This window comes from Watersipora subatra, chromosome 4 (assembly GCF_963576615.1).
Source record: "Watersipora subatra chromosome 4, tzWatSuba1.1, whole genome shotgun sequence".
NCBI classification, from domain to species: Eukaryota; Metazoa; Bryozoa; class Gymnolaemata; order Cheilostomatida; family Watersiporidae; genus Watersipora; species Watersipora subatra.
The window spans coordinates 32871261-32886700 of NC_088711.1; the positions used below are offsets into that span (position 1 = coordinate 32871261).

The window sequence follows — 15440 nt, forward strand, 5'->3', positions numbered from 1 at the left end:
ACTTATAGACACTGAGAGCTGAGTGAACAGAAGTGTAGACTTATAGACACTGAGAGCTGAGTGAGCAGAAGTGTAGACATATAGACACTGAGAGCTGAGTGACCAGAAGTGTAGACATATAGACACTGAGAGCTGAGTGAACAGAAGTGTAGACTTATAGACACTGAAAGATAAGTGACCAGAAGTGTAGACTTATAGACACTGAGAGCTGAGTGACCAGAAGTGTAGACTTATAGACACTGAGAGCTGAGTGAACAGAAGTGTAGACATATAGACACTGAGAGCTGAGTGAACAGAAGTGTAGAATTATAGACACTGAGAGCTGAGTGAAAAAAAGTGTAGACTTATAGACACTGAGAGCTGAGTGAACAGAAGTATAGACTTATAGACACTGAGAGCTAAATGAACAGAATTGTAGACATATAGATACATAGGTTCTAAAGTAGAGGTGATAATTCATTCTAACTTAGATTATGTGAAGTTTAAACTAAGCCTATTAACTTGACTTATTTTTTACCAACTCTACATTTTAATGTCTCTGCATACCATTTTTCATTTGCGCCTCCAAACTAGGAAAGTTTTTAATGTCATACGCCGAAATTTATTCCGGCAAAACTAGTATTTGCTAGGACTAGAAACTAGAAACTAATATTTGCTAGGATTTTATGCAGTGTGTGAATAGGTTAATAATTATGTTAGAATAATCATAAGTAGCGGCTTTACAGTAATTAGTTGATGAATAACCATTATCAGAGGCTTCCCGGTAGTAAGCTGACGAATGATCACAACTAGAAGCTTTACTGTAGTCAGTTAATAAATGGTTTGTAGAGGCTTTACTGTAGTCAGTTAATAAATGGAATGTAGAGGCTTTGCTGTAGTCAGTTTATAAATGGCATGTAGAGGCTTTACTGTAGCCAATTTATAAATGGCATGTAGAGGCTTTACTGTAGTCAGTATATAAATGGCATGTTGAGGCTTTACTGTAGTCAGTTTATAAATGGCATGTAGAGGCTTTACCGTAGTCAGTTTATAAATAGCATGTAGAGGCTTTACTGTAGTCAGTTTATAAATGGCATGTAGAGGCTTTACTGTAGTCAGTTAAAAAAATTAATATTGTATTCTGTTGCTTCAACAAAAGAGTTTATTCAGGCACATAATCTACACAAAAACCACGAGTTGGCCAAATGACTGATATCTCCACCTTCACATGTACTTATGGCGTGTACTTTGTACTGTTAAAGATGAACTAAAGAAAAGAATGAAAGAAACTAATACTTAACTCCAGGTGAAAGAAACCTCATGAATTCTATAATATGGACAACTAATACATAACTCCAGGTGCAAGAAACCTCATGAATCCTATAATATAGACAACTAATACATAACTCCAGGTGCAAGAAACCTCATGAATCCTATAATATAAACAATTAATACGTAGCTCCAGGTGAAAGAAACCTCATGAATTCTATAATATGGACAACTAATACATAACTCCAGGTGAAAGAAACTTCATGAATCCTATAATATAGACAACTAATACATAACTCCAGGTGAAAGAAACCTCATGAATCCTATAATATAGACAACTAATACATAACTCCAGGTGAAAGAAACCTCATGAATTCTATAATACGGACAACTAATACATAACTCCAGGTGCAAGAAACCTCATGAATCCTATAATATGGACAACTAATACATAACTCCAGGTGAAAGAAACCTCATGAATCCTATAATATAGACAACTAATACATAACTCCAGGTGAAAGAAACCTCATGAATCCTATAATATGGACAACCAATACATAACTCCAGGTGAAAGAAACCTCATGAATCCTATAATATGGACAACCAATACATAACTCCAGGTGAAAGAAACCTCATGAATCCTATAATATGGACAACTAATACATAACTCCAGGTGAAAGAAACCTCATGAATCCTATAATATAGACAACTAATACATAACTCCAGGTGAAAGAAACCTCATGAATCCTATAATATAGACAACTAATACATAACTCCAGGTGCAAGAAACCTCATGAATTCTATAATATAGACAACTAATACATAACTCCAGGTGCAAGAAACCTCATGAATCCTATAATATGGACAACTAATACATAACTCCAGGTGAAAGAAACCTCATGAATCCTATAATATAGACAACTAATACATAACTCCAGGTGCAAGAAACCTCATGAATTCTATAATATAGACAACTAATACATAACTCCAGGTGCAAGAAACCTCATGAATCCTATAATATGGACAACTAATACATAACTCCAGGTGAAAGAAACCTCATGAATCCTATAATATAGACAACTAATACATAACTCCAGGTGAAAGAAACCTCATGAATCCTATAATATGGACAACCAATACATAACTCCAGGTGAAAGAAACCTCATGAATCCTATAATATGGACAACTAATACATAACTCCAGGTGAAAGAAACCTCATGAATCCTATAATATGGACAACTAATACATAACTCCAGGTGAAAGAAACCTCATGAATCCTACATAAACAACTAATACATAACTCCAGGTGAAAGCGGTGAGTACACTCCACACCAATCATTTGGAAGGGTTAATTCATGACCTGAAACTACTGACGTCTAGTTACGGCAGCAGTCATCCTTACCAGAGTCATCTGTATCCTCTTCTGATTCTACCACAAGCAAGATTGACAGGAACCACAAATAAGTCAAATATTTGAAGTAATCAAAACCGTAAATGGCAGCTTATCCTTCAGCTTGTAAGAGATGAGATAACGGTGAGTGGTCGTTACTTTACTCATATCAGCAATTTCAAATTGAGCATTTGTTGAGTCTGTGTCCTAGGCATGCAGAAAGTTCAATGTTTACAACTTCCAGTTAATGTGTAACTTAGTCGATTGTTGAATTGTAAAGTTTAAGTTTAGTGTGAGAGTTTTTACTAAATAGTAAGTTTAATGTTGAATTAGTTAAAAAAAAATTAAATTTGGCCACTTGGCCATCCTTTGATCTTTACGACCTTGTAAGTGACCTCATAATAGCAAGTGATCAGTAAAAGAGTGTCAACCAAATGGTACTAAAATAACTCGATTACATCATTAGTAATGAATTATTTCATGGTTGCTGTTCGTATTGAAGTCTATTTTCTAACTCCAAAGCTTTACGTTTTTTCGTTAAAACTTTGACAGCAAGGTCAGAAGACATTGTGGAAGGTACTGAACAGCCAGAACATGAAATGGGTTGAAATAAAAGCACCGATCAGATGACAACTGGCTGAGCAAATGATGCTAATATTTTTATTTCAAAAACGTTTTTTGTTTTTGTTTCTGCATGTAGCATAAACATGGTTTGTTTATGTCACTTGTTCTTGAATATATATTTGTAGTATTTGATAGATTACTATGATTATATAACTTATCAATTTGCAGATTTAAAGCATATTATTCGATAGTATCATTGCGTTATCTAAACTCGGCTTGAAATGGATCCACGCTCATCACTCCTCTTTTATTGCAGATAAAAAGTCAGTTTTGGCTGTGAGCCAGGGGCAGGCAACTCCCTAGGCAAGTCAATATCTCAACTTGTTAAAACCAAATTGGGATAAAAAACTAAAACAAACCTGCAATTGATTTCTTTTTAAGAATATTGTCTTCAGCCTGCTTGTCCTCTTCATCAAATATATTACACACGCCGGCATCGCTGACCCGAGAGAGCAGCTTAGCTGTTGGATGGTGGAACTCTTGAAGTGATGCTTTCATGTAGCGCTGTCGTAGCATCAGACCTTTCACAATTTGCTCCGCGAATCTTTTCAGCTCTTCGAGAGGCACCTGTGAGAAGGAGCTTATCTGAATTGGGTATAAGTGAAGACCATCCATATCCGGGTATCTGATCTGTACAAGGTTCTTATATAATATTTAACATCAATTGGCATTATCATATACGCTAGCATCTAGACCAGGGATCAGCAACCCGTGGCTCCAGAGCCGCATGCAGCTTTTTCATCCCCTCACAGCGGCTTCCTCCGACTTTGGATTTTGTTTCCTTTTTTTACCATATGCTGAGTAATTCATAAAAATATAGAAGTTTTATTACTAGATTTTGTAATATAATTTACACAATTTTAATTATCGTGATAAATCAAACATTGTCGCTTGTTATGCGTCATTATTTATGCGCCAATAAAACCGCCAAAATTGCACCAGCCGGCACGACACTTCTCGATTTTTTTACTACAGGTAGGCAAACTATGGAGAATACTAAAGAAAGAAAAGTGACAGAGGAAAATAAAACATTTAATTCTACGTGGGCTGATTCGTTTGCTTTCACTGCTGATGAGACTGGTTCACCAGTTTGCTTAATATGTAATAGAAAATTTGCAAACAAAATGTCAAATGTGGCAGGACACTTTCGAAATAAACACGCAGCCTTTGGTAAAAAATATCCAGAGGAAGATGAGAGAAAAAAGCCCATTCTGAAACTGATGCGTAAGGCTAATTTGAGCAAAAATTACTGCACGAATGACATTTGCTGCAGTTAGAATTTAGGTTCGGCGTTTTGCTAAAAGAAGGACCGAATTAAAAATGAAGTCGCAATTTTTTCTTGAAACTAACCTTAAAAACAACATAATATTTTCATATTACGATCAAGTCATTATTAGCTATTTTATTGTTCTTTGCAAAAGTGTAATTCTTTTTCTCAGCAACTAAATTATTATACACGCCACACCTTTTTGTTTTATGGTATAAAAAGCATTAAAAGCTAAACAAAAACGTTACATGTAGTATTTATATATTTTTCCATTTAAAATATCAAAGGGGGTTGGTGGCTCCCACTGCATTCTTTTCTGCAGAAAACGGGTCCACATGGCTCTTTGAGTGGAAAAGGTTGCAGACACCTAATCTAGACGTTACACCATATAGATGCGTTGTCCATTATATACTCATAACGCATGTAAATCCTCTACACTATAATACACATACTATATATAAGTACAATATACATAAGTTATGGTATATATTATCTGTACTGAATAATTCTCAATATTGATTGACATTACCATGGGAGTGATCTACATACTGAAAAAATATATATTTATCGCATTTATATGGAGGGCAGGCGACTGCCACTGTGTAGATGCCAAATGTCAATCAAAGCCTCGTTTCTAGTGATAAACATTCTGTGAACATAAAGGCAACTTTTTCATAAATGCAACAACTCCAGCACGTCTAAAATTGTATCTGAACAGCTGATCATTCAGTTCAAATAGCCTGGATTGAAATTTATAGTTATATGTGGTTCCCAGGACACTCCATTCACCTAAATTTATTGTTTTACACCCAAAGAAAGCTATATCACCAAAACACAATAAAGAGACAGAAGTCCAGGCCAAATTTGTATGAAATTGAAAAGTGCAGCTAGTCATGACATTGAAGCTGCACACTTAATACTTATCGTCTTTATGGCTCATCAAATTGCCATCTATACTTTATGCAGTTTGCAGATTTTCCCTATTACTCCAGTATTGGTGCAGTGGAGGTATTATCTATTGCACAGTGTGCAGTGCTAGATGCTGTGCAAGTGTTGATAGTGCACATTTGATAGTGCACATTTCATAGTGCTAAATGCAATTGGAACTTTTGGATTACACTGTACAGGCATGCAGGGCACATTTTCATAAAACTCATCACAGAATTAAGCACAGTTATACCTCGACATACGAGTGAATCGAGATATAAGCAGAATTTTAAGCAAGTTTCCTCCAAGAGATACGAGTAATCTATGAGATGGGGCATGCGATGCAGTTCTCGATGGTTACTATAAGGCCAAGTATGTCAGAGGCCGCTTTTGATAACAACATTGCTCGTTCTTTTCACTCGAATCAGTAGGAAAAAAACGTTTTTAAAAACGCTGGCTAAAAGTTATAGCGAACACGCGGCAAAAATCACCAAACTGGAAACGGATAAACAAAAATTAAAAGCGCAATATCAAGTGTGTTTAGTAAGCTAAATTCATTTAAATTAAATTCAAAGTTTCTGTTACGTAGCGTCACAAAAGTCTAGTGTACCGAAGACGTTAATGTAAAGCCTTTCTGAGACCACCATTAGCCACTACGCCTGTCTCCAAGGTTGAAACGTACAGTAGTGTACATTACATAATGTTACATTTTATTGCCATTTCAACAACTTAATAGGTAATTGTTACTTCGTTAGCAGGTGCTGAATTACAATAATTTAAAACACTTTTTTCCACCGTTATATCCTGTTTTATGTGATTTATTGCATAGAATGGTAACGGGTTAATGTTTATTTAGTTATTCTATATAGGAAGTAGCGTCTTGAGATGAGATGAGAGTAAATTGACATAAGAGTTCAGTAACAGAACTCAGTAACAAAATGCATTAAGCTTGTATGTCGAGGTATAACAAGAGGTATAACTGTATCGAGTTAACTTGCTTGCAACCACAACACAAGCGTAAGATGTACATACTGCTCAAACTTGTGTATGAGCGCACAGACAAATTGATCACAATTAGCATGTTGTATATATGGCTAAAACGAGAACCTATCAAGGTTTTAATACATAATAGGCTCTCATTATGAAATCAGATAATGAAGTCAATGGAAATACAAAGACCCCAATTTCATCGATTGGAATGATGATAAGAGTTATCATCAGAGTTATCATCATTCCTGCCTATTTCAAAATGATGTGGGAGTTAGAGCACAAGTTCATGAGCTTGCTAAACATAACATCTGACAATGTTGTACAATGCAGTACATGATTGTCAGATACAATACGATGCAGTACATGATTGTCAGATACAATACGATGCAGTACATGATTGTCAGATACAATACAATGCAGTACATGATTGTCAGATACAATACAATGCAGTACATGATTGTCAGATACAATACAATGCAGTACATGATTGTCAGATACAATACAATGCAGTACATGATTGTCAGATACAATACAATGCAGTACATGATTGTCAGATACAATACGATGCAGTACATGATTGTCAGATACAATAAAATGCAGTACATGATTGTCAGATACAATGAAATGCAGTACATGATTGTCAGATACAATACGATGCAGTACATGATTGTCAGGTACAGTACAATGCAGTACACGATTGTCATATACAATACAATGTAGTACATGATTGTCAGATACAATACAATGCAGTACATGATTGTCAGATACAATACAATGCAGTACATGATTGTCAGATACAATACGATGCAGTACATGATTATCAGATACAACACGATGCAGTACATGATTATCAGATACAATACAATGCAGTACATGATTATCAGATACAATACAATGCAGTACATGATTGTCAGACACAATACAATGCAGTACATGATTGTCAGATACAATACAATGCAGTACATGATTGTCAGATACAATACGATGCAGTACTGATTGCCAGATACAATACAATGCAGTACATGATTGCCAGATACAATACGATGCAGTACATTATTGCCAGATACAATACGATGCAGTACATGATTGTCAGATACAATACAATGCAGTACATGATTGCCAGATACAATACAATGCAGTACATGATTGTCAGATACAATATGATGCAGTACATGATTGTCAGATACAATACGATGCAGTACATGATTGTCAGATACAATATGATGCAGTACATGATTGTCAGATACAATACGATGCAGTACATGATTGTCAGATACAATACAATGCAGTACATGATTGTCAGATACGATACAATGCAGTACATGATTGTCAGATACAATATGATGCAGTACATGATTGTCAGATACAATATGATGCAGTACATGATTGTCAGATACAATACGATGCAGTACATGATTGTCAGATACAATACAATGCAGTACATGATTGTCAGATACAATACAATGCAGTACCAACTTTATACTTTTAACTTTGCAGTTGCAGTACACATGCAGTTTCAAGTTTTGATGAATGCACTTTCACAGTAAGAATGAGTTGCTGGGCTTCAGGTAATGTGTTATGGAAGTAAACTTACAGTGAATCACAGTGAATCACAGTGGGTAACTTGCAGTAGGAGCAGTCACAGTAGCAGTAAATGTCTACTGCGCATTAGAAGTTGTAATGCATTGCAAAGTCACTACGTACTGCATTGCAACGATGCAGTGCAGTGCAGCTCTAACAATTCACAACCCTAAGGTTTAAGCGCTCACCCCACTGTGGTCTTCACCACTGATCGCAACTCGCTGAAAGTCCAAATTGCGTCGTTTTATCTCACTGATCTCACTGATGCGTCGTGCGGAATCCTGGTCAAGGCTGCACGAGGAAGAAGAGTCGACGCAGGCGGAGTTGGGATCTAAATCCATTTCTTCTTCCAGGCTACAAAATATCATAAATAAGGTAGAGTAGACACCCCTATGGCATAAGTTTCTCTTTTCCCTAAAGTCCATACAATGTAAAAGATTTGTATAAAGTTTTCGCTTCGTATTACGTAGAAATTCCATACAACATAAAACGTTAGAAAGAGTTATCTATATTATCTACTATTATTATCTATCTAAAGAGTTATCTATATTATGTACTAACACTCTGGCAGTCTAGTGCGTCGTGTGAGATCATCACCGATAAACACAGAGAATAAGTAACTGCACAATTATTCAGAAACACCTAAAGGCGGTCGATTGGTGCAGGTCTTGGAATGTCAGTCTACCAATCTTAATGTCACGAGTTGGAGTCTCATGAAAGCAATATTTTATTCCACGCTCTAACAATGGCTAACCGCTTTTATTATAGTATAGATATATTTTTGCTTCATTTTAGACATATACAACACTCTTTCGTGGCAGCATAAACCTAGAAAAAGTGAAAGAGAATCAATTTAATTGATATCGAAGGTTTACACACCCCTTAACATAAAAGCATCATTTTCATGAGCTCTTAACGCAACCAAGAAAAACTGGTAATAAACAATGAGGAACGTCGAAACAAACCAATTTTACTATACAGCTTTTTTAATGACTGTAGAGTTGGGGAACAGCCTTTTTTAATGAATTTTTCCTGATAAGAAGGCTAATGAATGGGATTAGAATTTTGGGCTTGATGATAAAATATAACACTAGTGTATCTATTAATCATACGACCGAACACGAGTGAAGCGATTGTTCGGGAGATTTATGATAAATACATATGTGTGCACACAACTCAAGAAAATTATTCATCAACGGCCGTCGCAAACCCTTATACCGAAATCTCATCAACAAATTTAACCATTTTTCAATGGAGTCGTTTAAGTATAATAACGATAAAAAACACATATAAACCTATTTAAATACGTTACCAAGTCTTTGAAATTTGTAGACAATATCCTAAACCTTACCCATCTGATCGGATTATACATAAATAGATAAATTTGGCCTAAAATCACTATTAAAACTTTGACAAGCCTTTTTTAATCAAAATTAAGACCGGCCAACGAAACGCCAAGAAGGCTGTGAGACAGAGAGTAGAACCATTAAGTTGTGCGCATTTCATGAGAAAAACATGCCCATTTCACCAGTCTATAGCATTGGCAAATTGCCAAAGGTTTCTGTAACTAACGTAGAAGCACTGAAAAGTAATCGTTTTTTTTTGCTGATTTCAAAGTAACTGAAATTTTGGACACTTATGAGTACTTTGGTATTCCAACTGATGTCCAAAGCAGTGAAAGTAAAGGAAATAACAATGATATTTTTCTAATGGTTCTTATAAGATTATTACGATGTTTAATTATAAGAATAATTATTTGATTTTATAAGATTTAATTATAAGAATAGTCATTCGAATTTACAAGATCGAAGTATATAGTGACCGATGTTCGGCAATATGTTAGTGTTATTATTTTTTCTAAATAATTTTGTTAAATAGACTTTCTAAAAATCTAGATAAATATCACAACTTCTTGATATTGGTTGCTATGACGTTTTGAAATGTAAACAAAATTGTGCATTCGTTTTCTATTATTACTGTATTACTATATTAATAATATTGGTTATTCTAATAATATCAGTGCATTTTACTTCTAATATTGAATTTCTCCTATTGCAGGGGGAAAGATATAAACATATAATCTTTTCCTTTCATTATTGCTGTTTGTTGTACATAATAACACCCAATACATTACAGCTAACATTGCAGCTACCATTGCAGTTCTCCTATTGCACTGCAGTGCCATTTGACTGCTAATATTGCATTTCTCAAATATCAGTACCCTTTTTTTCCAATATCACTTTGGTCATGGGCTGTATGACAGGGAATTTCTAGTATATATTTATTTATTCCCGTACATTTTGTGCCTATATCGCTAATAACATAACACATAATATTACAAAATATTTGTCTACTATGCTAATGTGAACAGAATCTTTATGCTTTTAAAGATGTAAGTAAATGTGTTTATGGGATAGTAAATATTAAATGGGTGAAATCTGGTGCAAACTACAAGGTTTTAAATATTTAAAACGAAGGGATTAGTTACGAAAGCTTCCATACGCGTTTTCTGAAAAAGGTTATCGATTTCAGATATAAGGTTATCATTTCATTACCATTTATTACCAGTTGAGATCTCACAATTTCATCTATATATATATATAAGTGTCAGTGTGTGTTTGTCTATCCGCGTGTTTAGTTATAGCAACTAAGTTTTAGGAATGAAAAACCGCTATGCTCTGGATTTAAACTTGGAACCTCTAGTTCCGAAGACAGGCATTTATCCGATACACTATACCGCACAACTGGCCATACCATGGAATGAATTGTGTACATACTCATTACACATGCCAATCTTTCATGGCTTCACGCTAAGCGTTTCAGCCAGCATTATGCTAGAATCGTTGACCAGAAGCAATGTGCTTAATAAACTCGTATGACCAGCAAGACTCTTGCAATCAGTATAGAGCTGCAGTAGGCACTACAGCTAATACAGTATGAAATACACAGAAATAAATACAATTCATAAAAATAAACAAACACCTTCATTTAGAAGTTATAATGCTAGATGTTGTATATGCTGATTGAAAGGAAACTTTCATCGGCAAATCTTTTTTATTTATTACCCGTGCTACAACAATCATTCATCTAGTTATTTTATAAACATTATTTTAATACTAGGTCAATTGTCATCATCTGGTTCTTGTTACTGTTATTTTTGACTGCTATATACATCATGTTGTAACTAGCATAAAAATCGTATACTTTTCAGCGTAGTCATGAATAAATAAACTTGTACTTATTATCAGTACAAAGGAGAAACCACACTAAAAACTCAAGCGAACATGTTACCAAGTCAAGACCTACTGACAAATGTAAACTTTTTCTTCTCATTAATATCAAAATGATATTAAGCTGCTACCATTTGACTTACATTTCTAAAATATAAAATATATTCGAACAAGTTCAGACATAGAATGCTGTCCTAATTCAACTGTTTACAGAGACAATTACCTGCCAACATTATTGCCAACAATAAGCAGTTGGTCATGAAAATGTAAAATAACTGTATTACTGATTTTCGTGAAGTAAAATGCATGTTCACAAAATAGTTCACAAAATCCTTAGAAAATGGGGACCTCCTCAAAGAATGCAAAAAAAATACAAAGAGATGACTTCTCCCTCTAGGGGCTGGTCACAGGTCAATGCGAGCCAGCTGCAGCATCTCACCTAAGAGCGCGTTTCCGTCCATTGGTAAGCTTTGGAGCATCATTGCCATTCTCCCAAGCACAATCAGATACAGACATTGAATCACGTAGGGCGGGGATGGCATCCTGGCTAGGCAGAGAGAGACTGCCTTTTCTAAAATGTCAAAAACTCAATGGTAAAAATATTGAATGGTAAAAATATTGAATGGTAAAAATACTCAATAGCAACAGGAATTCCAAGGTCTTCAATTTGTATGATCAGTGTCACCAGGAATGGGCAGGAGTGGGTATAACTTATTCTCTTATCATCCTATGTGTGGTAAGTTTAGAAGCTTCTGAAATAGTCTGGTAATTGATTGTTTTTTTTAATTTTTGGCTTTTAGTACATTTCCAATGCATCGAATATAACTTTGGATGGAGTTGTCATTCCTTTAGAGACAATTGCAGATGGGGCTCAAGATGGTCGAGAGAGCATCGTGTAACAAAAGTTCATAAGTTCTAATTCACTATTATGCTAAAATAAATTTAGGTTCGCGAGCTAATAAGTGACGGAGTGATTTCCGTAGTTACTCATCGCTGACACTTTGCAATGTTACCTTTCCTTTTTGAAGTTATTTATGGTTATGTTTAGTAGTAACCCATTTTTGGAATTCTAGTTTTTCCATTAAATCTTTGCTATAGCCGCTATACATGTTCTTTACTATAGCCACTATACATGTTCTTTGCTATAGCCACTATACATGTTCTTTACTATAGCCACTATACATGTTCTTTATTATAGCCACTATACATGTTCTTTGCTATAACCACTATACATGTTCTTTGCTATAGCCACTATACATGTTCTTTACTATAGCCACTATATATGCTCTTTGCTATAACCACTATACATGTTCTTTGCTATAGCCACTATACATGTTCTTTACTATAGCCACTATACATGTTCTTTACTATAGCCACTATACATGTTCTTTGCTATAGCCACTATACATGCTCTTTGCTATAGCCACTATATATAAATGGAAGAATATGGCATGTCTTATCATGGACTGAGGTGAATCTGACGAAATGGTCAGAGAAATTTAATGATTATGACTGCCCAGACAAGGCTAATTTTCGTTTCATTCGAGGTTTCGTCGAAGATCCATGCATTTGTGAACTGGGCAATGCAGGCTCAGCCACGCCAGTCTGCATACAGAATAATAGCACTGCTGTCATAGATTTCATTCTATATTTTTTAACTGCATGAGAAAACATCAGAAATATCAACTGGCATGGCGTAGATGGGTTTAAAAACATGCCTACAGATGTGACCGAGGAACCCGAATATACAACCTAATGCAAAGACTATGATAAAGCGTTTCCAGTATGCGCTTTGCTTAGTGACAGATTTTTATACTCTTACTGATGAAAGCAAATCTTTTGGAAACATTTTTCATCTTGCTGTTTAATGTGTACACAAATCACCAACATTCCTTCGGAATATGCTAGTAGCTTCTGCGTGTACATGAATCAAACTTGCTTAGAGACATGATAGAGAGACACTGCTTCTAATGGAGAAGCGAAGAGCTCAATTTTCATGCTGGGAGACTGCTGGCTAGCACCAAAAGCTACCCATTCCTATTCATCAAATAAGCCTGATACATACAATTGTATATTAGGCTATGGTATCCACCTACCCTAGAACACTTATGTATTCGCGGCATCTAACTTTCGCGTTTTCGCGGTGTAATCCTCTCGCGAAAGTTTCATGTGCGAAACTAAACTATCATAACAAACGAGCGAAAAAGCGAAACTAAATAGCTTTGTTCATTGATACTGTATAATGGAATTTTATAACGCCATTTATTTTAACGTTTTTAATGACCACTATAGCATCGTTAAAATATAAACCAACAAAATAATTTGACTGTCAAAATTTATCACATTATTTTGCAATTAATTATGATTATTTTCCCATTAGGAATGATTTATAATGATAGGAATTTGATGTCAATGCACATGCATTAGTAGCGTTATCGTTTGTTGGGGACATCAATCAATGCAGTGAGCACCGTGTGTTAAAAGAAAATAAGACACATGCACTGACACTCGCAGTACTACACAAGCAGCATGGCTCTGGAAAGGTTTGGATTCACTACTGACACCTCTTCAATAACTTGTAATTTTTTGAGATTTGTTTTGTTTTAAGTGATGTGACTGACGAGACGTTTTTAAATTAAAATAGGCAAAACATGACCGCAGTTAAAACGCTCAGAAAAAAGACATCTTTTCCTTTTGAGTGTTTTAACAAAGATCAATTTTGCAGATTTTATTTTAAGTTCATTCGGAGGCTTTTACGCTTTCGATAGGACATGGCCAAGCAGGTGTTTGATAAAAGCTAATCTTCTGCAAACCTTTATAAAAGTCGTTAACAAAAATATTTTGCCTCTGATGATGATAATAATGATGCCTAAGAACTACTAGAAGTTGATGTTTGTCTCTATGGCTTGGAATGAAGTGATATTCTACAGCGATAAAAACCGCGTCCATGGCCATTGGGCAAATAACTTTTCGAATAAATGATGGTGAGGTCGAGTTATCTGAAGCAATTTATCATTGCGTTGGAACTGACCAAACAAATCCGTTTGAATTGACCTTGTGTTTGAGATGAAATGTTACATTTCATCTGAGGGCGAGTTATTCGAGTTGGACTGTACTTACCGTAAAAAATTCCCAAAAAGTTGGGGCGGCTCAGCCGGCCGGCTGCCCCAGTGAAAACGGGCCTGTTGATAGTCCAAGAAACAAATGGCAGCAAGCGATCAAATTGCATTATCGACCTTGCCCACACCATTCTACCTGCGGTTCACAATTACAAACTAGTCGCAAATTGAAATTTTTTTTATCAGTGAACTGAATCTGAGGAATCTAATTATGTTTGTTCCACTGCATTTATTTTCACATCACTATATTTTCGCACTCATCAGAGCTGCGAAATTAAGTTGCTTCGAAATTTTACTCTGTGAGCTACTCACAAAACTAAATACTAGCGAAATATAAGTGTCCTAGGGTACATCTGCCTCATCAGCAGTTGCTAATGATGTCAACGTTTTAATTGAAAATTAGTGCAAGACACATGAACATACCGTCTCTAAGCCATGCAATCCCAACATGCCAGTCTCTATCTAATGGCTGACACTATCATGAGGTCTCTTCCAAATTTTAAACGCTGCATTAGCCAAGCCTAATTTATCAAAAGATCAATAAAATCCATCAAATGTTGAGTCTTATGTGTATAACAGAATTATATGATATAGTACACCTAGACTATGAAACATTTATTACATGATAATACAAATAAATTAGACGAAGATGTCAAAGCAGTGTAGAGCTAAATGTTGAGCTGAACAAAATAAGTTATTTCGACTCTTCAAGTTGAGCCACAGCTTTCAAGTCCAGCAGGTACTTATCGGATAAAATTGTGTACCGGTTAAAAATTTTTGTTTAAAGCATTAGAAACTTATTAATTTAAAAGGTGCATAAAAAGAAAAGAACAAAGGATTATATCTAAAGAGTGCAGACTACCTGTTGGAAATTTTTCAAGTAAAAAGTTATCTTATAGTACTAAAATAGCATTGTATTCAAAGCTAGTATCATGAGCTATATTTACAGAGACATAAACGTTTGATGCCTGTAGCTAATAACTTACAAATGTAACCAACGTCTACCCATTCCACTTATGAGTTTAACAAACAATGTTGTGAAAATCTAGACACTCAAGGCGAAG

General features: G+C 35.2%; 1 protein-coding gene across 2 annotated transcripts in view; it reads right to left on the reverse strand.

The window, feature by feature from the left end:
• LOC137394981 (AMP deaminase 2-like) overlaps positions 1–15440 on the reverse strand; it is an 86244-nt gene that overhangs the window by 37401 nt on the left and 33403 nt on the right. For both annotated transcript variants that reach the window (XM_068081758.1, XM_068081759.1), the window contains 3 exons: positions 11697–11828; positions 8216–8381; positions 3622–3829 (listed from right to left, as the gene is read on the reverse strand). In XM_068081758.1, the coding sequence (XP_067937859.1) occupies positions 3622–3829; positions 8216–8381; positions 11697–11828 (506 nt within the window). The remainder of the gene's footprint in view (positions 1–3621; positions 3830–8215; positions 8382–11696; positions 11829–15440) is intronic.